The sequence below is a fragment of the Bos indicus genome, chromosome 3, assembly GCF_029378745.1.
Source record: "Bos indicus isolate NIAB-ARS_2022 breed Sahiwal x Tharparkar chromosome 3, NIAB-ARS_B.indTharparkar_mat_pri_1.0, whole genome shotgun sequence".
NCBI classification, from domain to species: Eukaryota; Metazoa; Chordata; class Mammalia; order Artiodactyla; family Bovidae; genus Bos; species Bos indicus.
Genome location: NC_091762.1, coordinates 13901221 through 13920752, shown reverse-complemented (window position 1 = coordinate 13920752; position 19532 = coordinate 13901221). Strand labels below are relative to the sequence as shown.

The 19532-nt window shown below is 44.6% G+C and overlaps 1 protein-coding gene across 2 annotated transcripts; it reads right to left on the bottom strand.

Annotated features, from left to right (window-relative positions):
* Nucleotides 1-629: 629 nt before the first annotated feature.
* On the bottom strand, nt 630-16357 carry ETV3 (ETS variant transcription factor 3). 2 transcript variants are annotated; one of them, XM_019952788.2, is made up of 5 exons: nt 16177-16357; nt 14165-14220; nt 13331-13568; nt 11972-12087; nt 630-5829 (listed from the first exon to the last, which is right to left on the bottom strand). In XM_019952788.2, the coding sequence occupies exons 2-5, from the start codon at nt 14208-14210 to the stop codon at nt 4700-4702; spliced, it is 1530 nt and encodes a 509-aa protein (XP_019808347.1). In that variant the 5' UTR covers nt 14211-14220; nt 16177-16357; the 3' UTR covers nt 630-4699. The 2 variants fall into 2 exon arrangements, with proteins under 2 accessions (XP_019808347.1, XP_019808338.1); XM_019952779.2 differs by having other exon boundaries at nt 631-5829; nt 14165-14223.
* Nucleotides 16358-19532: the final 3175 nt, after the last annotated feature.

The following is a 19532-nucleotide window of genomic DNA, read 5'->3' as shown; positions in this document are numbered from 1 at the left end:
AAATTTAACACCTGGCTATGACTCTACAAATGTTGGGCTCAATTTGCCTATCTCAAGAGTAAAATGAGATTACTTAGTTTGGATTTGAGAGTCCCTTGGACAGCAAGATCAAACCAGTCGATCCTAAAGGAAATCAACCCTGGATATTCACTGGAAGGACTGATGCTGAAGCCCTAATATGTTTGCCACTTGATGTGAAGAGCTGACTCTTTGGAAAAGACAGATGCTGGGAAAGATTGAAGGCAAAAGAAGGGGACGTCAGAGGATGAAATGGTTAGATAGCATCAGCAACAGCAACTCAATGGACATGAATTTGAGCAAACTCCGGAAAACAGTGAAGGACAGAGGAGCAGCCTGGCGTGCTGCAGTCCACGGGGTTGCGAAGTGTTGGACACAATTTGGCGACTGAACGACGAAAAGCCTGGCACCATTTTTGTTCGGGTGTGTTATGTGATACTTAAGTTCTCCTCCTCCTTCTCTTGACTCTTGTCCTCTTCTGGGAAATACTAGGTTTCCCTCACACTGGCCTTTCATATACTTAAAAAACAAAACAAAAGACCTGTCTCGCAGTCCAGTGGTTGAGACTGTGCTCCCAACGCAGGGGGTACAGGTTCAATCCCTGGTTGGGTAAGATTCTGCAAGCTGCGGCCAAAAAACATAATAACAAAACCATCTTTATTGCGATTATTACTCACATACCAGAAGAGTCACCCTTTCAGGAGTGGCTAATTCAGTGTGTTTTCTGTTCAAATTGTACAACTACCATCACTAACTCTGGAACATTTTTATCACCCCCCAAAAGAAAATGTGACCCATTACCAATCTACACAGCAACCATTAACCTGTGTTTTTTCTACAGATTTGCCTATTCTGAACACTTCATACTTCATACAAAGTGTGGCCTACTGTTTCTGGCTTTGCCATGTACTCTGAATGATTTCTCCAATCAATCTGGAGGGTGAAATTCCCCAACCAACTTGTCTGTGGCTGCAGTGGTATTCTATCCAGAAGCAGCCATCAACACAAGGAAACTGACCATCTCCAAAACTGTTAAGGGACCGCCCTCACCATGTTGGTCCCTGCACAACAGGAATCAAGTGTGGGGGTGGGTGAACGAGTGTGCACGCAGCAGATGCTCCGGCACAACCACCCTGGCTCGGCGTGGCGACAACAAAACCAACACTCTGCAAATGTTACTTAAAAGTACTTTTTTTTTTTTATTTAACTTCTGAGGTAAAATACTTTTTTTTTTTTCTTTCAACTTCCATAACAAAATACAGAGCTATCAGATACCCCTGGAAAAAATATGTATATTATACATATATTTCTATAACATTACATCATATATATATAATATATATATGCAAAAATTTGAAGACTTTATAGAAAGCAGAACATCTAAAAGGCACTGCACAATGGAGTGAGGATTACTTACATGTTATGTACATATACACACTATTCTGCTTAAGCGGGTAACTAGTGAAGTCACCTTTCATGTGTGAATTTCCAAATATCCCTGCATCACAATTTTATAACTCAAAGAATGCCTAAATATTTCAAAACAAATTAACTGGTAACGCCCCACCCCCACCCTGCCAAGAACAAAAAAATCAAACAGTTCTTGAAAGACTGGATCAGTTTTCCCCCAAATTTAAAAGTATATTTCATTACTGTCTATAAAACAAAGAACACAAACATATTTATGGAATAAATAAAAAACAAGGGACAAACAGCCAACTAACTGACTCTACCCGCTTGGTAAGAAGTGATATACTTCAACTATTTTTTTCTTTTAATGCTTCTGAAAGTTTCTTGGCCCACTGAGGACTAGGGTGCAGTGATTCCCTGTTAGCGAGCTGGGTTTAATGCAGTGCAGCTTGAAAACTGGGGTTGGAGGGACTTACTGTTCATTTTTCACTCCTAGCGGTTCTTAAAAAACAAACACTCAGCAAGTCTGGATGCCCTGAAGAGGTCTCTATACTGTGTTCTTCCCTATAGCCAGAAAAGCAAACGGCTTGCAACAACATGCTCTTGATTAATACAAGTTCAGAATGTGTCTTTGCAAATTTTTAAACATTTGGCACAGCAAAAGCTGGAAAAAATGGGGAGGGAAAATAGACCTGGTGTTGTCCCCCCCCTTCCACATGCTGTCAGTGATGAGATGTTCACAGAAGAGAATGACCTGGCTTTGTGCCAGGCTTGTGACAGGTGCTGCCAGGAGTGGACTTGGGGGAGAAAAACTATCTCCCACCCCTTTGCCCCAGGATATATCAATGACCTCCACATCCCCTGGTCCACTTCCCAGGCAATCCCAAGTTCAGCTCTGAGTAGTACCCTCCCCCAACCCCAGTGTGCAGTGCAAATCAACCAACAATTTACTGGTGGAATGGCAATCAAAGGAAACAGTTAAACATCAAACAGTTTCTTAAAGCCAAAAACAGTTTTCATGGAGTTGAACATTTTTTGAGTGTTTTTCAAGTGTAAAAGCAGTGACTTTTTATTCAAACAGAAGCAGCATCTAGGAATTAATTCTGGCACTTGGGTTCTAGGGGGTTACAGGTACGCATCATGGATTTTTCTCTCTCTTTTTTAAAGGCCTCATGTCTATTCCTGAGTTCATACTGACACCTGCCGGCGCCTCCGCTCCAGTGGACAGAGGTGGTGGGCAGCCAGCCTCCCTGGTTAGATTGGGCAATGCCAAGCAGAGATGCCTCTTCCACCTGCCTGGGCTTGCTATTCTGATTCGAGGTAAGTCGAGGTACAGAGAAAGGAACCGACAAAAACACAACCAACCAAAGGCAGCCTGAGTTGTTAGGGACCACTCTCCTAATCCTTTTTCCAGGGAAAGACAAGTCACTCATGGAATTTCAAACAAAGGGGAGGACAACTGCCAAAAAAAAAAAAGGCATGATGGACTCAAGTCATCTTAAACCATCTAATAACTCACTCACCTGCTCTAACCTTTCCCGGGCTCCTCTCTCAAGCATGCACTCCAGTTTAAAAAAAAACCCCCCACCCCCACCATAAAAAGACAACCCTCAAGTGCTTCTTAGGACATAGAGTTCACCTAGGGTAAGATGGAGTCAGGAATTTCTTGAAAGCATCCCTGTGCCCACTTCCTGCCCCTACCAGATATGCAGTTATTCCCCACTCTGCTGCTTGAGGGTCTGAGCCATGTTAGGTATTTCTGTATCTATGTACTACATGTGCGCACACGTACACACAGCTGGCTGTGGATTCTGTCTGCCCTTAGTCCAGGTTCCTTTTGCTTCACATATGATCAATACCTTCCCATTCCTTTGAAGTTGATGCAACAGAACTTCCCATGCAGAAACAATCCCTGGAGTTTCATGGACAGTCAACTGATCTTAAGAATTAGTACGATCTAGGGGAATGGGTATGGCAAGAATGGCAACACGTCAGGACAGACCCCCACGGTTCACTTCTGCCAGCCCTGTGGCATCTGTCTGCCTTCTGTGTTTCCTATCCACCTCTTCCTTCAACCTCATACACATCCACTTGTACCCCCAGCCACCTTCTGCATTTCCAAGTATAATTTGCCCTTAAAGCCCACAATCCTGCCTTTCTGCTACCCATCCCAATAACATCAAGTGGGGATGATTAAATACCAGCTTAAAGTTTAACCATTTCCAACACCTCTGGATTATCTGAAAAGCTGTCCATGCCCTTTTACAGGTTTACGCTGACAGACCCGTATCATGTTGAAGTATGTTCATTGTTAAGGCTTTGACTGAAGAAAACGGTAAGAGCAGCAGACACAACAGAGACATCTTCAACTCGTGTCTCAGTCAACTCGCTCACAGTCACACACTGGTTTGGCTCCCTAAACGCACGGTGGAAAAAAAAATAATAATTTTTGTGTTTTTGTTTTTAAAGGCATCAGGTTACTTCCTTCTGTCCTCTTCTTTCTTCCCTGAACAAGAGTTTACAACTCCTCATGGCTTCTTAATAGAGGAAGTAGGTGAAATGTCCAAGAAATTCACAGCAGGGCTTCCTGTCTCAACCAGGTAGCTGAGGCTTGGTGCCTGTGCCTTCCCAGCCCCGCTCTAACTGGCAGTACATTTCATGTTTCCTGAAAACATTCTATATCAAAAAAAAAAAAGCCAAACAACAACAAAGGGAAAAAGAAAAAGAGCAACACGTGAACATCCCCCTGCCCCAGTAAGACAGATTATCTTACTCCTCCCCTGAAATAATTATAAAGAAACATTTCAGGCAAAATACTTAGTATTAATGGTCTCTGGCTGCTCAACCTCCCAACCATGCCCCTTTCCCTTTATGTGTCTCTCTCAGAGCAAAATAAATTCATTAATGGCTTTCCATATATAAATACAATAGAAAAGAAATAAGTCTGGAACCTGAACTATTATGGGACCAAACAGTTTCTTGGCCCTCTGGGAGTTTGTCAAAGTGTAAGCCTCAATAGGAAAGAGGCTCTTTCTCTTTTCAGTTCAATACCAATCCCGTCCTACTCACCAGGAAAAAGTGTGTTCACATCCCACCTAATTTACAACAGAAGACACCCCATCCTATCCCCAAAACAAAAATACAAGTCTACACCCCTAGAATGATCAAACCAGTCTAATTCCCTCCCCACCCCCCACCCTGAAATCTTGCTACATAAATACATGTGTGTGTTTTGATTATAGTATAAACAGCTCCCAATCCTCTTCCAGTTCTAAGCATCAGCAGCAGCTGTTGCCAAGCCCCGGGGTCCGGACCCATTCCAGAGAAACTTGCCATTCTTACTCAGGGCTTCAGGGTCATCATTCCAGCGCCGCTTCAACCGAAGCTTGGGGGGCATTAGGGCATCTTCTTTCTTCTCAGGTGCCCCGGGCTCTTTGCCAGGCCTGTCCTCACTGTCTTCAGACACCTCCAGGGGTTCTTCACTTGGGGTGCTAATGGGTACAGAAGGCCACACAGGCGGTGCAGCCGGGCGGGCAAAGATGGTGCTTTTTTCCTCCTCCGTGGTCCTGCCTGGCACAGTGCCCTCTTCTTGAGAGCGCTCCTCCTTCTCCCGTGCCGACTGCCTGAGGCTCTCAGGAGCCTTTTCCAAGGCTGGCTCCACCTTAATCCTCGGTGGGACAGGAGTCAGTGTGGGAACAGGGACAGGTGCTGCCTCCTCGCTGCTCTCCACCCTCTCCCGGTTCTTCCGCCCGACGGGTGGGGGCTGCAGCTTGATGGAAAACTGGGATGGCTCCTCGGGGTGCGCCTGGCACTGCAGTGGTGGCACCATGAGCCCTGGGTACCGAGGGAATGTCCGTGGACTCAGATGGTAGTTGAACACGGAACAGGCTTGAGAGTGAAGGTAGTGTTTCATTTCCTCAGGGCTGAAGGAGAAGCGACTGCTGCTGGTGAAGGGGCTCAGGCCTGGCGAGGGGCTGTAGGAGAAGATGGTGGGGGTCAGGGGCAGGGCTGGTGAGACGGGGACGTGAAGGACGCCTCCGCGGCCTGGGATCGGAGAGACGGCGAAGGGACTGTGGGGGTCAGGGTACATCCCTGGCCTGGAGAACAAAGGAAGCATGATGTCAGGCTTGCGCTTCTGGTGGCCAATCCCTCCACCCACGGCACTTCGGGAGGACATGAGATCCACGCCCCGGCGCCAGTCAGCGGCTGGGCCATCCTCCAGCTCTGAAAGCTCCACCTTTCTATCAATGCCATTGCTTGACTCTTGGCCAGAAGCAGTTAGAGAGCTAGCAGAGAACCGCCCTGGCTGCACATCACTAGTTGGAGAATGGGTGTCCAGAGGTGGGAAATGGAAGCGGGAAGAGCCTGTTGGCACTGGTGGTGCACTCTGGGGAACCACACCTGTGAGGGTGGGAAAGACAAAAGGCCACTTTAGAGGTCTAGTCATGCATGATCGGCAATTTAACTGACACTAAATAAGTACAAAATGTTGAAGAGCAACAGGAAACAAACATTCCAGCTGGACTGAATCTCTCACCTGCTTGTCTTTTCAGCTTCCTCCATTCAATTTAGTTGCCGCCTTTCTCTAGCCTCTTACTCACTTTGTTTTCCTAGTACTCATTGCTATCTAAAATATCATTTGCTTGTTTATCTGTTTTCTAAACCCCATGAAGGCAGGGATTTCTTATTTGCAAGTAGATTTCCAGCAGTTCAGAGCTGAATAATTAGTAGGCTCTTAAGAACTATCAGTTGAATGAATGAGTGTAAGAGTGTGTATATACAGTATATAACACCTGCTTCAATTCTCAGGTTTACAAATGGTCTTTTCTTATTTTCGTTATTTGGGCCACGTCTATAAAGCAAGCAAACAAACCGAAACCAACAGACAAAACTGGGGATGATGTGTATGTAAACAATGCATTAAAAGCTTGAAGACCCTGTACCTCACAAATATGAACATGACCAAGACCGCATTTTAAGATAAAAACACAACAAAGGGCCATGTTTGTTAAGGCAGGTTCTCATGGTGTGTCTTTTATCATTTCTGACATACAACCACTTCTTTAGAGTCTAATATTTTTCAATCTCTCCAAATCTATGTTCTATTATATAAATTCTGTGTAACAATCTCCATTCCCATCCTGCTTTCCATGCCTTTCAACCACTGAGGAGGCTGGAACAAAGTCCAGTCCCTACCACCCGTCTCCCAAATTTGTCGACTTGAGATCTGAAGCTCTAAGCAGAAACCAACACTGCGCTACACAAGCCAATTTTAGAGGCTCGCAAGTTCTCTAGGGCCCTCAGAAGTCCTTCTGATAATCAGAGCATAAGACGTCTGAGGCCTCAGGGGCCCTATGGGCTCCTGGGAGGTATCAGTGTCTTCTATCATTGATGATGTCAGGAGGGCTATTTTTACCTTGAGGGAAGGATAAAGGAGAAGAAAAGGTAAGAAAAACCTCAAATAAGTGCAAGTGTGGTGACATAGGAGAAGAAACAAAAAGGTGCACAAGATATGATGTGGGGAGGAACTGCCAGCAATCAGCTGTGTTCTGTTCTTGTTACAACGGAGTCATCTTCAGATAGGACCCTGGGGTCAGTTGCTAAGTGCAAGACTGTGTAGCTTTCTCAGCACACTTGTCTGAAGAACACTGTGCCAGAGCAGCATGTCCCAAACTGACGTTCTGCAGAAAACTGTTCCACAGGTTTTTTTTTTTTTTCTAAAACAACTGATTTTAATTGTGTGATCAGGAAAAACAGATGGATGGACCTGTATATAATTTGAGCAGACTCAGGGGGGTCTCAAAAATATTTCTGCGACCAGCCTATTATAGTGGCTATGATTCTACTTTTTTTTTGATTCTCTTGAATCTTGATTTTGTATTAATAGCACATCTATTTAAAAGCAAAAGAAAAAAACCAAAACACGCCCCCTCCAAAACACTTTTCTGTGTGCTGGTGGATTGAATAAGTATAACATGGAGAGAAACGGAGGTGATAAAGAAGGTCCTGTCTCCTGAACAAGTCAGTTATTTGTTTTGGTTTTTCCAAGTGGAAGATAGATATCTCAGTCTCTACATGGGCTAAAGATACATTGTCAATTTGCAAAAATGGAGATAGAACACAGAGCATTTCCCAAGTGGGTTTAGAGGGAGTGAAGGAAGGCAATCTGGAGGCAGCATTCTGGATCCCTTTAACTAGCTGCTGGAGAAGGAAACGGCAACCCACTCCAGTATTCTTGCCTGGAGAATCCCATGGACGGAGGAGCCTGGTGGGCTACAGTCCACGGGGTCGCAAAGAGTCAGACACGACTGAGCAACTTCACTTTCACTAGCTGCAGCAGTCCTACTTTAGCAGGGCTGGAAAATGTGGGTTTGAATCTTAGTTCTAGCACCTTCTACTTTGTAGCCTGGTACAAGTAACCAGTGGGTCTTTGAACCCCTTTGGCAAAATGGGAATAAGGCCCTTGATAAGGTTCAAACCCTGGCCCTACCACTTAATAGCTATGTTATTCTATGTAATTTACTTACCTTTCCAAGTCTCAGTTTCCTTACCTGTAAAACAGATAATAACAGGACTAATCCTCATGCTATGAAAACTACAAGAATTAATATTTGTGAAGTCCTTAAACTAGTACCAGCATATAGCAAATTCCATGTATTTGTTAAAATACATGATTTATTAGAAAATAATCATGGTTTAAAAAGCTAAAACTTTTAAAAGGCATATGGACCATATATTAGATAACAATATTAGAGCAATGTTAAAATTTCCTGAGTATGGTAATGTTACTGTGATTAGGAGGAGAATGTCCTTGTGCATGGGAGATACATACTGAAGTACACAGGGATAAAGTGTCACATCTGCAACTTAATCTTGAAAGATTTAAAAGTTATATATATAGATAAAGCAAATGTTATCCATTAGTGATTGTAGGTAGAGGATATATGGGTGTTCGCAGTTTTATTTTCTCCCCCTCAATTTTTTTGGTAGCTTGAAAGTTTTCTAAAATAAGGATAAATATAAAAAAAACTGGGGTGGGATAGAGAGGTCTCAAGTTCATCCTTGAACTGGTTTGCCCTGCCCCCAAACCCTGACAAGTAAGCATTTTTACTACATGTCTTCTGCATCTTTCCAATGTTTCTTATAAGTCCATTAAAAATACATGTTAATGTAAAAAAACTTAAGAATACATTAAAAAACGTATTTCTTCTATGTTCAAAAACACAGTTCAAAATAGCCCAACTGTATCAACCCACCATCTAGACAAGATCACTCTAGCCTCCAGGATCTAAGTCCACACAGCGCTGCTCCTCAGAGCATTTATCACATTCCACATTGATAGCTTATCGCTCTTGCTAAATTTTAAGTTCCTTGAGGGAAGTAACTCCCCCATAATCTTTTTGTTTTTAAGTCTTAACACATTATCTGTTGAACAAATTAATGAATCCCAAATCCAGGGAAGGAACGTATGGTCTATTAAATATGAGCTAGATTTCAATAGCTCAATGGCTCAAGAATTGTTTCCTGAGAAACTGCCCAGCAGGTAACTGTACTCAAGCCACCCTGATCCATCTTTGACTCTGCTGTCATCCTCAATGTTATCATTTTAAAACGGGGACACCAAGACATATACTTCACTAAGCGGGGAGGGTGGCATGAGTTACCTCACAAAAACACTGGGCAAAAGTACCTCCATGAAGCAGATGTTCAATAAATGTTACATTTCTTTGTCATCATTAGAAGTTAACCTGAAATGTTTGGTCTATTTGGGTAAAAGTTCTCTATGAACTACTGACTCTAGTTCTTTGGGGTTATCTGCATCCAGGATGTAAAAAACTAGTTGTATCCTTAAAAGAAATGGACTTTTTGCTTTCCCCATGATTTTCTGATCAGGATCTTGAGCCTGGTTAAGAATCAATGTTGATTCAACTGACTTCTGGCCAAACAGGCAGTTCTTGGCCACTACTGTGTGGTTGCTAGGCCAGAGTCTTCACAGAGTGATGGTCTAGATTTCCTTTTCCTGGAAAAGCATATTGGTCCCCATTCAGGTTATCCAAGTGGCTGGATTTGTGGGTTTTCAATAGAAAAAAATGCAAATGTGAAGTCAAGTGGGCCTTAGGAAGCATCACTATGAACAAAGATAGTGGAGGTGATGGAATTTCAGTTGAGCTATTTCAAATCCTAAAAGATGATGCTGTGAAAGTGCTGCACTCAATATGCCAGCAAATTTGGGAAACTCAGTAGTGGCCACAGGATTGGAAAATATCAGTTTTCATTCCAATCCCAAAGAAAGGCAATGCCAAAGAATGTTCAAACTACCACATAATTGCACTCATCTCATACGCTAGTAAAGTTATGCTCAAAATTCTCCAAGCCAGGTTTCAACAGTATGTGAACCGTGAACTTCCAGATGTTCAAGCTGGTTTTAGAAAAGGCAGAGGAACCAGAGATCAAATTGCCAACATCCACTGGATCATCAGAAAAGCAAGAGGGTTCCAGGAAAACCCCTACTTCTACTTTATTGACTATGCCAAAGCCTTTGACTGTGTGGATCACAACAAACAGTGAAAATTCTGAAAGAGACGGAAATACCAGACCACCTGACCTGCCTCCTGAGAAATCTGTATGCAGGTCAAGAAGTAACAGTTAGAACTGGACATGGAACAACAGACTGGTTAGAAATTGGGAAAGGAGTACCTCAAGGCTGTATATTGTCACCCTGCTTATTTAACTTATATGAAGAGTACATCATGAGAAATGCTGGGCTGGAAGAAGCACAGGCTGGAATCAAGATTGCTGGGAGAAATATCAATAACTTCAGATATGCAGATGACACCACCCTTATGGCAGAAAGTAAAGAACTAAAGAGCCTCTTGATGAAAGTGAAAGAGAAAGAGTGAAAAAGTTGGCTTAAACTCAACATTCAGAAAACTAAAATCACGGCATCCAGTCCCATCACTTTATGGCAAACAGATGGGGACAAAATGGAAACAGTGAGAGACTTTTTTTCCTGGGCTCCAAAATCACTGCAGATGCTGAGTGCAGCCATGAAATTAAAAAATGCTTGCTCCTTGGAAGAAAAGTTATGACCAACCGAGATAGCATATTAAAAAGCAGAGACATTACTTTGCCAACAAAGGTCCGTCTAGTCAAAGCTATGATTTTTCCAGTAGTTATGTATGGACTTGAGAGCTGAACTATAAAGAATGCTGAGCCCCTAAGAATTGATGCTTTTGAGCTGTGGTGTTGGAGAAGACTCTTGAGAGTCTCTTGGACTGCAAGGAGATCCAACCAGTCAATCCTAAAGGAAATCAGTCCTGAATATTCATTGAAGGACTGAAGCTGAAGCTTAAACTTCAATACTTTGGCCACCTGATGCAAAGAACTGACTCCTAGAGTCAAAATTCCTCTAGGTACACAGGGAGGGGGCAAGAGTGAAAAATAGAGGAAACAAGATGCCAGTGGTTAGAACAGGTTTGATTTCCTAACACCTCTCCCTCAGGCACAAGGAAAGAAAACAGGTTGTAATTAGAGAGATGCATTCCAATAGTTTTTTTTTTTTTAAATGCATGCCCCAGGGACAGGAGGGAGTGGTTACAGGGGAGATGGAACTGTAATGATAGCAGCATCAAGCTAAAACTGCCCTAACTTGTTGTGTGTAGTAATTACATATCTGCCACAGATCTCAGCATATTCTCTCAGCCACACCCCTGCTCTAAATTTTCAGGTTTCTTTCAACTTTTTCCTGAGAAGTTGTAATACTACAGAGTCACAAGCAGACTTCTTTGCCTTATACAATTCCACAAACACAGAGCACTGATGGACTCCTCAGAAATTAGTAAAATACAATCTGTTTTCTTAGGCAGGGGCCCGATTTGCATCTTGAAACAAACAAACATCCTTATCAGAGACTGCCTTCTCCTTCGCTGAGAGGCAGACCCAAAACCTCTGTGAAAAGCTGTAATGGAAAGCTATCCTGTGGAGAGCCTAGAGGGGAAGCCTTGCAACACTTCAGAGAGAAGGTCAAGTAACCCCAGAGTCTTGTTCTCCGAGGAGTTGTTGGTGCAGATCAAAGGCACTGCTTTTCACTGCAAACATATGAACCTCCCCTCCTGTGATCAAGGATGCTGTGGTTTTGATGAGATTCACTTGATAAGGGTGAGCTTGGTTGTTTCATAGAAAATCGGAAGTGTTTTAGAAACTACTTCTTGTCTGTGAAAGAGCCACTGGGCTGGGAGTTGAAATTCTGAATCCTGAACTTAAGGATCAACACAAACCTATGGAATAATATTCCTAAACAGGACAATGCAATAATATCTAGGAGATGACAGATAATATGCAGAAAACAGACCCAAATCAACCAAATTTATCTCAGTGCTGCAGTCTATCACTTCCTGTGAGAAGAATGAGACTAGTTGGCAGAGGGAATCCAGGGGATCATATTACTGTGGTGTTTCTAAATACCCCTTAAACATGACAAATCTGAAGACCTGGGTTTTTAAAATTCTTTTTTAACTCCCCATCAAGAGAGTTCGCATCTTACCACTTGACCGAATGTTGATGAATGGGTAGTTGGGCATCACCAGCTTGTTGAAGTTAAATTTATAAGTAAATCTTTTCCCTTTTGTTTTATGAAGGATCCTCTTGTTGTAATAGTATCTGTAAAAACAAGAATGCATGTCAAATCGTCTTCTAGCTACTGACTGTTTTTGATACACTTAGGTAACCAACAGCTCAACCAACAGACAATCAACAGCTCTTGCTCAGAGTATTACTTGCGGAACATCACTATCATTCTTTTGCAGCTTTGCCCTCAGGTTAGGGCTGGGAGACCTAAGAGCTTACTTTTCAGATTCAATTTTCAACAAGATTCCAGTCCTTTACAAAGACAGTCTCTCTTTGAGATCCTGTACACCTATTAGAGACCCAACCCTTTTCTTGTCTATCTCTCTACGGTTTCAATTCTTTAGTCCATTTCCTTCCTGTTCTACTATACGTCACTGCTTCGTTTCTCTTTTCTGCCTTCCCCAGGTGGGGGCAGACAAATCTCTTGGGAGACCTGATGTGGTTAGTCTGGAAGCCTAAGCTCAAGGCATAGACAAAGGAATGTAGAACTGTTTTATGGTGGCAGGTCAAATAATGGTACATTCTGAGCTGGAAAACAGCAGTCAGCTTGGCCTACTTCACTTTCAAAAGAAGTGAGAGGCTCCAGCAATGTTGCTGCTCAGATTTTACATTCGGGGTCACACAATGAAGGAAGGCAGGGGAATTTCAATGTACCCAGAACCTTGAATATATTCAGTGGCATAGATTATAAACACCCCTGGAGGGGTAAAGGGTTATGAAATATAAAGACTGGCAAGGGGAAAAGAGAACCTGAGAAAAATTAGAGTGACCAATCTTTATAGACAAGTTGGAGCAAACTACGAACCGACAGCCCATTGAGCTCACTGGCTCCTCAACAGTGAGGGCCCCGCCATGCACTGAGCAGTCCTCTTGTGTGCCTGCTTCACTCTTTTTCTAGTGTCTTTCAGGAGTGCCTAAAGAAGAGACAGTCTAATACATTTCCAACGGGGAAGTCTAAACTAATCTTTGGATTACAAATTAGCTCCAATCCAGGTTTCACCACACATTCTCGCCCACTACAGAGCAGAATCGGCTGTCAGGATCCAGTGCCAGCCACGTTGGAATTCCCTCCTACATACAACCAAAGATATGCCTTTTCTCCTCCTGTGCTTATGCCACCCAGATTTAACAGCTCTTCTACTCCCGCTGTAAAGCTACACGTTATTCACTAGTGTCGTCTCTCATTACCTGATACATTTTTATCTAACATGTACCAAACTACTTAAGCCTCTTTCCAATCTGTTAACACAATGGATTTGGGAATTCTTTTCCCTACCTCAGAGCTCGGCTCAGCTTGTCGTAATTCATCTGTGGTTTGCACTTCCTGCGGCCCCAGAGGCGGGCCACCTCGTCTGGATCCTTGATGACAAATTCCCCATACTCTCCCTGCTGCCAGGCAATGACATGGCGGAACTCCTCCTTCTGCAGCAGCTCCAGGATGAAGTGCCACAGCTGGATCTGCCGGGAGCCCGGGGATGACTCTGTTTTATAGGCCCAATCAGGAAACTGATACCCTTTAATATGAAAAGGGCAAGATCAAGGTAGTCAGGAGCTAGGAACATACATACCAGTATCCCCAGCTTCACATTCCGATGCTCAGAAACTCTAGAGTGCTGTGCAAACATGCCATGAACACCCTTTGAGTCAACTGGGGCTAATCACAACAGTGCAGAGGAAGGCAGACTGAAGTTACCTTTCCTTGTGGCAATCATTAAATCTGATAAGAGTTGGGTAGCAGCAGCCAGGTGTCCTAATCTTTTCCCCTTTCAGACTTTACTAAATCTCATGCCTACTTCCTGTGAGGACATGAAAGTTTCAAAGGGAACACACAGGAAAGACAATGTTTTAGAAAACAGCACCTTTTCCCCAAGGTTGGAATTGTTTCTCTAAGAGGAAAGAGACTCGAAAGCTTGGAAATGAGGGTGTGGTGACCACATTTGTTAACATTCATCCATAGGAAAAAGCATACAACTGTCCTAGCAGTATCTACCCTGTCAGGAGGCGGTCAGTCACAGTCTGGCATTTGTGAACCAAGCCCAAATGAAGAGAAAAGGGACCACTGAGGGGCATTCCAGGTACATCAGAAAATGACTGATTAGCTTCTGCTCACCTCCACCTCCTTCTGGCTTTTCCACGACGCTACAGCCCGCTTTCATTTTCACCCTCCTGCTGAGAGACACAAGCCATGTCAATTAATTTAAGGTGTTCTGTGTTTTTTATCCTCCCAAGGTTTTCTGCCACAGCCTTTTCCCAAACTTCCATTTCCTCATCTTTCCCTCCTTATGTAACCCTCTTTCAAACATGTCACTTCCAGAGTGCTAATCCTCAAGTCGTGAAATGATGATCCTCAGGTCATCAACTTCAAAGACCATAATTCATCTCTTACCTGACTTTAAACCACAAATAGTAAACACTGTTTTTAATATTTGCTTTCTCCCTCCTGACCAATCTTTCAAATGTAAAAAAAGGAAGGGTATGGTGAAATGAGTCCAAAAAGGCAGCCAGAACAAGTCAAACAGTTTGTCTTCTATTACTAGACAGGCCTAGATGCCAAGATACACAAGCCTGAGTTCACCCAGATGTACCAGTTTAAAGAGTAAAAAAAAAAAAAAAAAAAACAAAACCAAAACCCAAATCCATCTGATTGCCACTCAAGAATGAACATCTGATTTTGATTTACTTTCCTGAATTATGTGAGATGGGAAAAGGAAAACTCCTCCCAGTCAGAAACTGCCCCTTCCTCCTTGAAAAACACCCTGGGATACAGGAAGTAAACACACCATATGTACAGTTACTCTATACATGAAAACTCACACTCCTCCCATTTTTCTCTGAGAAAAAAATTTATATTTTCTCCCTTTAACAGAAAGGAAAAAAGAAGCAAGCATTTTTGGGAACCTTCTGTTCAACAAGTGGAGGCAGTCTGGCTGTGATCTGCATTCATTCCATCCAGATTTACAGTTCTTAATAAATTTCCTGCTCCTAGCAGCAAGCAGCCTGTATCTGTTACTCCTTTAGCAAAAAGCAGGGATGAGTAAAATGGCCAGAGAAATATGCAAGCAGGAGAAGGCAGATTTACTCTTACTCAGGCAGTTCCCCAGGGTGAATGACAGGCCCTCAGCACCAACATTAGCAGGAGTCTAGAGGGAATGTAGGTGCCTTGGTGACCCTAGGGCGGGGTGGATACAAATTCCTAATCTTGAAATTTCATCTAACCTAGGATTCCTCTAGATCCTTTGAAATTTTTTTTTTTCCCCCTCACCATACACATTTAAGAAGACCAACCAACAAGTTTCGGTCTAAGAAATTACCAAGGAATGAAGATGGATAAATGCCCCAAAGGAAGGAGAAAACAAACAGAAACACACAGTTACATACACAAGATACACAATAACAAGGCCCCAGAGCTGAGGCAGTAGTTTCCTCTCCTGGCTGCTTCCATCTCCGTGACAATGAGGGAGGAAAAACACTAATTTCCCCACGACTCCAGGAAGCTGCCTTGAACGTTAACAACGAGGCTGCTCCGTCGGGTTGCGGAATCTTTATCCTGACATGGGAATGCCTTCACTCACGACGACTCTGGGGTTCAAATCCCGCCGCAACAATGACGTGCCCAGGAAGCTTTCTCCTGACATCCCAACTCTCCGATTTCACCTATAAAGGCCTTCCTCCCAGGAGTCCGGAGGCGCCTCTTCATGCCTTTCGCAAATTCACTCCGAGGACACACTGTCGAAGTAGGGTCACTCATCTTAACTCTGCACAGCCCGGCAGGCCCCTTGCCCTACCTCGGATTGCGACCATTCCCCATAGAGTGAGGCTTGCAGAGCCTGGTACCGCGCGCGTCCCGGCTTCCACAGCCCCCGGAGCCTCCTATTTATCTGCCTGCCGACCGGGCCTTCCTCTCCCCGTGGTCTCGGGGCTCCGCGGAGCCACCGCAAGAACGCTGCCCGGGTCCCCGTCGCCCCTAAGCCACGGGGGCTCCCTCCCTCCCCCGCCCCCGCGCAGGGGGAGGCCCAGCAGGGTTAGTACGTGGCTCTCCCCGCTGTCCCGGCCGCAGGGACGCCGTCACAGCCGAAGCTTGGGGGTCGGCCCGGACGAGTCGGCGGCGAGGCCGGGACTCACCTCTCCCCGGCACGGTCGGTCTTCGGTCCGGTCTCCTCCGCGGCGTCTCCGGCTCCTCCTCATCCACCCCAGCAGGAAGTGACCTCCTCGGCTGCTTTCGTCACTTCCATCCTCAGCGGAGAGGGCGGGGGAGGAGGCGGCGCCCTCCCGCCGGTCTCCCAGCCGCGCCCCGCCGCACCCAGCCGCGTCTCCCTTTCCTTTCTCCTTTCCGCAGACGCTGGCTTCCGCCCGCACCCCGCCCCCGCCGCGCGCTCCTCCCGCCGCGCTGCCAGCGCAGCTTCCCCGGCGCGGCCCGTGCGTCACGCTGCGGGGGCACGTTACGCACGCTCGTGGCTGGTGGCCGGGCGGCGGGCCTGTGGTCGGCGGGACTAGCAGCGGGATGCGGCGGGCTTTCCCGCCGGTCGGGTGTGGACGAGGCTGTGCCCCGGGGGGTCTCACCTGTCGCCGGAGGGCACCTCGCAGTTCTCCCTGGAAGGGGCCCGGCTCCGACTTGAAGCTTCCCCCAGACCACTGAGAGGGTGGGGTCCTCCGTTTCTCCTTAAAAGGGGCCTGCGACCTCCAAGAGAGGAGAGGCTTCACAATGGGAAGAGACACCCGCGGACCTCAGAGGGCGTTCTTTACCCTCTTAAGAAAGAGTCTTTTCAGATACTTTGAAAAGACTCCGTGAGGCTTTCTGTGAATCGCTTTGCTTCGGCATTTTTACCCGCTCCGCCCAGACTTAAGGGGGTTGTGAAGTTTCTTCGCTGATCCCTGCCCCTCTGCATTTAGCTTAATTTGTCCTAAACAACTTGCACGTCTCCCTAAGTCATTCAGATACATCTCTCCTTTCTTTTTTTCTTTTGTTCCTGCTCAAGCAATGACTAGCATCTTGTCCAATACACTTTTTGTTCTTCCTTTAAGGTTCTTTTTAATAGTAAAGGACCTCAAACAGTTCAACATTAGCTCCATCCCAGCCCCGTATGTTTGAGTGATGTCAAGGCCTAGTTTTACTCCGAAAGGAAAGAAAAAAAGGGGAGGAATGGGGATCAGTAAAGTTGAAGTGAGTTGAAATGATCAGTAAGAATGTGCCAGAAGTGAAGAAGAGAAATGGAATTGAATGACAATTTGGATAAAGGAGTAAACTTTGTTTTGTACCGCTGTTCTAACTATACGTTTATGTCCTGAATGCCAAGAAGAACATGAAACATCACCATTAGTTAGAAAAGTTGGCTTCCAGTTTTGGGTTTGCCACTCGCTGTTCTCTGGTTACTGTAAATTAGCTAATAAGTTGGTCCCTTCTGGGGCTACAATTGCCTTTTCTGTTTAAAAAGAAAAGAGAATGGTGTTGGTGATACAGGGTCTTTTCTAGTGAGAAAATCCTATGCAGGTGAATAAAATGAGAAAAATTCCAGTGCCATATGGAGATTACTGCGATTGCTTTAACCTTTGTATTCTATTGCTTTTCTTCAAGTTAATCACTCAAGAAATGCTGCCTGTAATCTTAAATTGTACATCGCGGACCACCTCTGGGAACTGTGCCTCCCATGTAATGAGTGTTAACCTGAAGCATCTTTCTTTAGCACATAGGAAACCTCCTGACTAGGCCCTCTTGGAAATGGCTGTAGGAAGTTCTGAAGAAGTTAACACATCCTGGAATCAGGACTTTACCCCCATCCCTGTTTAATATAAAAGAAGCTTGAATTCGAACTCAGGGAAGGTTCTTTGGGACACTAGTCCACCATCTTCTCTGTCTCCAGGCTTTCTAAATAAAAGTTGCTCTTCCTTGCCCCAACAGCTCATCTCTTGATATATTGATCTGTCATGCTGTGAGCACTACGAACTTGGGCTTGGTAACATTTTACCAGTATTTTCAGCTATACAGTGAGTCTCTTAAGTTCAGAAACTGTCTATCTATCCTTTGTATCTTCTGCATAGGACCTAGAACAATGCTTTATATGTAGATGTCGGGTATTTGGTTAAACATTCTTTTAAAAGTATTGGAATTTGGGGAGTTCCCTGGTTGCCTGGTGGTTAGGATTCAGGCTTTCACTGCCAGGGCACAGGTTCTCTCCCTGGTCAGCGAACTGAGATCCTGCAAGCTGAGCAGTATGGGGAAAGAAAAAAAGGAATTTAGCTAAATGATGTAAATTGTAGTCAGGTCCTAGTGCCTTCACTGACTAGCTGTGTGACCTTGGTTAAGTTACTCAACTTCTCTATAAACATAATACCTATAGTGTCTACTCACGTGGTTGTATTAAATGTGTTAATACATGTAGAGTGGTTAGAGGACAAAATGGCACATTATAAATATGGCAGAGAAACAAATGTTGGTGAAAATAGTCATAAGAACCATCATAAAAATCCTCAAATTCTCATACCACCCATACACATCTTAGTATTTGTGTCAACTCAGAAACTAGGATGAGCAGCCTCCTTTGAAAGTATGAAATTGCTAACCTTTGACTCATGTCTCAAATTGTCATGGATAAGCCAGCACTTCACCTCCAAAGATCTTGCGTTCTACAAGGAGCCAGCATCAGAGTATAGGACTCTCTGCATATTCGTAGCCCAGTCCCCTGGGCTTCTCTGGTGGCTCAGATGGTAAAGAATCTGCCTGCAGTGTGGGAGACCCAGGTTCGACCCTGGGGTCAGGAAGATCCCACTGGAGAAGGGAATGGCTACCCACTCTACTATTCTTGCCTGGAGGATTCCATGGACAGAGGTGCCTGGTGGGCTGCAGTCCATGAGGTCCCAAAAAGTCAGACACGACTGAACGACTAAGCACAAGCAAACGGTCCAGTCTCCTACAGGTCCCTTGCTGCAGCTTCTCTTGCTAATTAAGGCTCCGAAGGATGACTTGAGTAAACAAAAATTAATAGAGACAAATAGGTATCTCTACCTGGCTGGAGTCTGATTTGATACATTGAGAAATGTTTATATGCCAGCAGAGCTCAAAAGAGTTTTTACCTTAAGAATCTCATCACTGGCCTGAAACTCAACAGGTGAATTTGGGTTTGTTTAAAGCAAACTGGAAACTCTCTAACAATTTGTGGATCCAGATAAGTGAGTTTTGCCCTGGGAACCTCTCCTGTGGTGTTAGAATCTGGGGAGATGGAAATTGAGGGCAAGATAGGGACTTCTTGGCTTCATGTCGGAACCTTGCCTTCACGTATCCAAGGTTCTTATCTCCTCCACCATGGCACTGCTGCTTTCTTCACCCACTGCAAACAGGTTTCCCAACTTGGAATTTCTTGTTCCTGAAGTGTGGAGAGCTTGAGTTTTCTGAAAGCATGGGGGTGGAAACACTTAGATACAGTCCAGAAGTCAAGACAGGTAAATATGTCTTGAACTTCCACTTGCTCAAAGGCCCTCTTTGT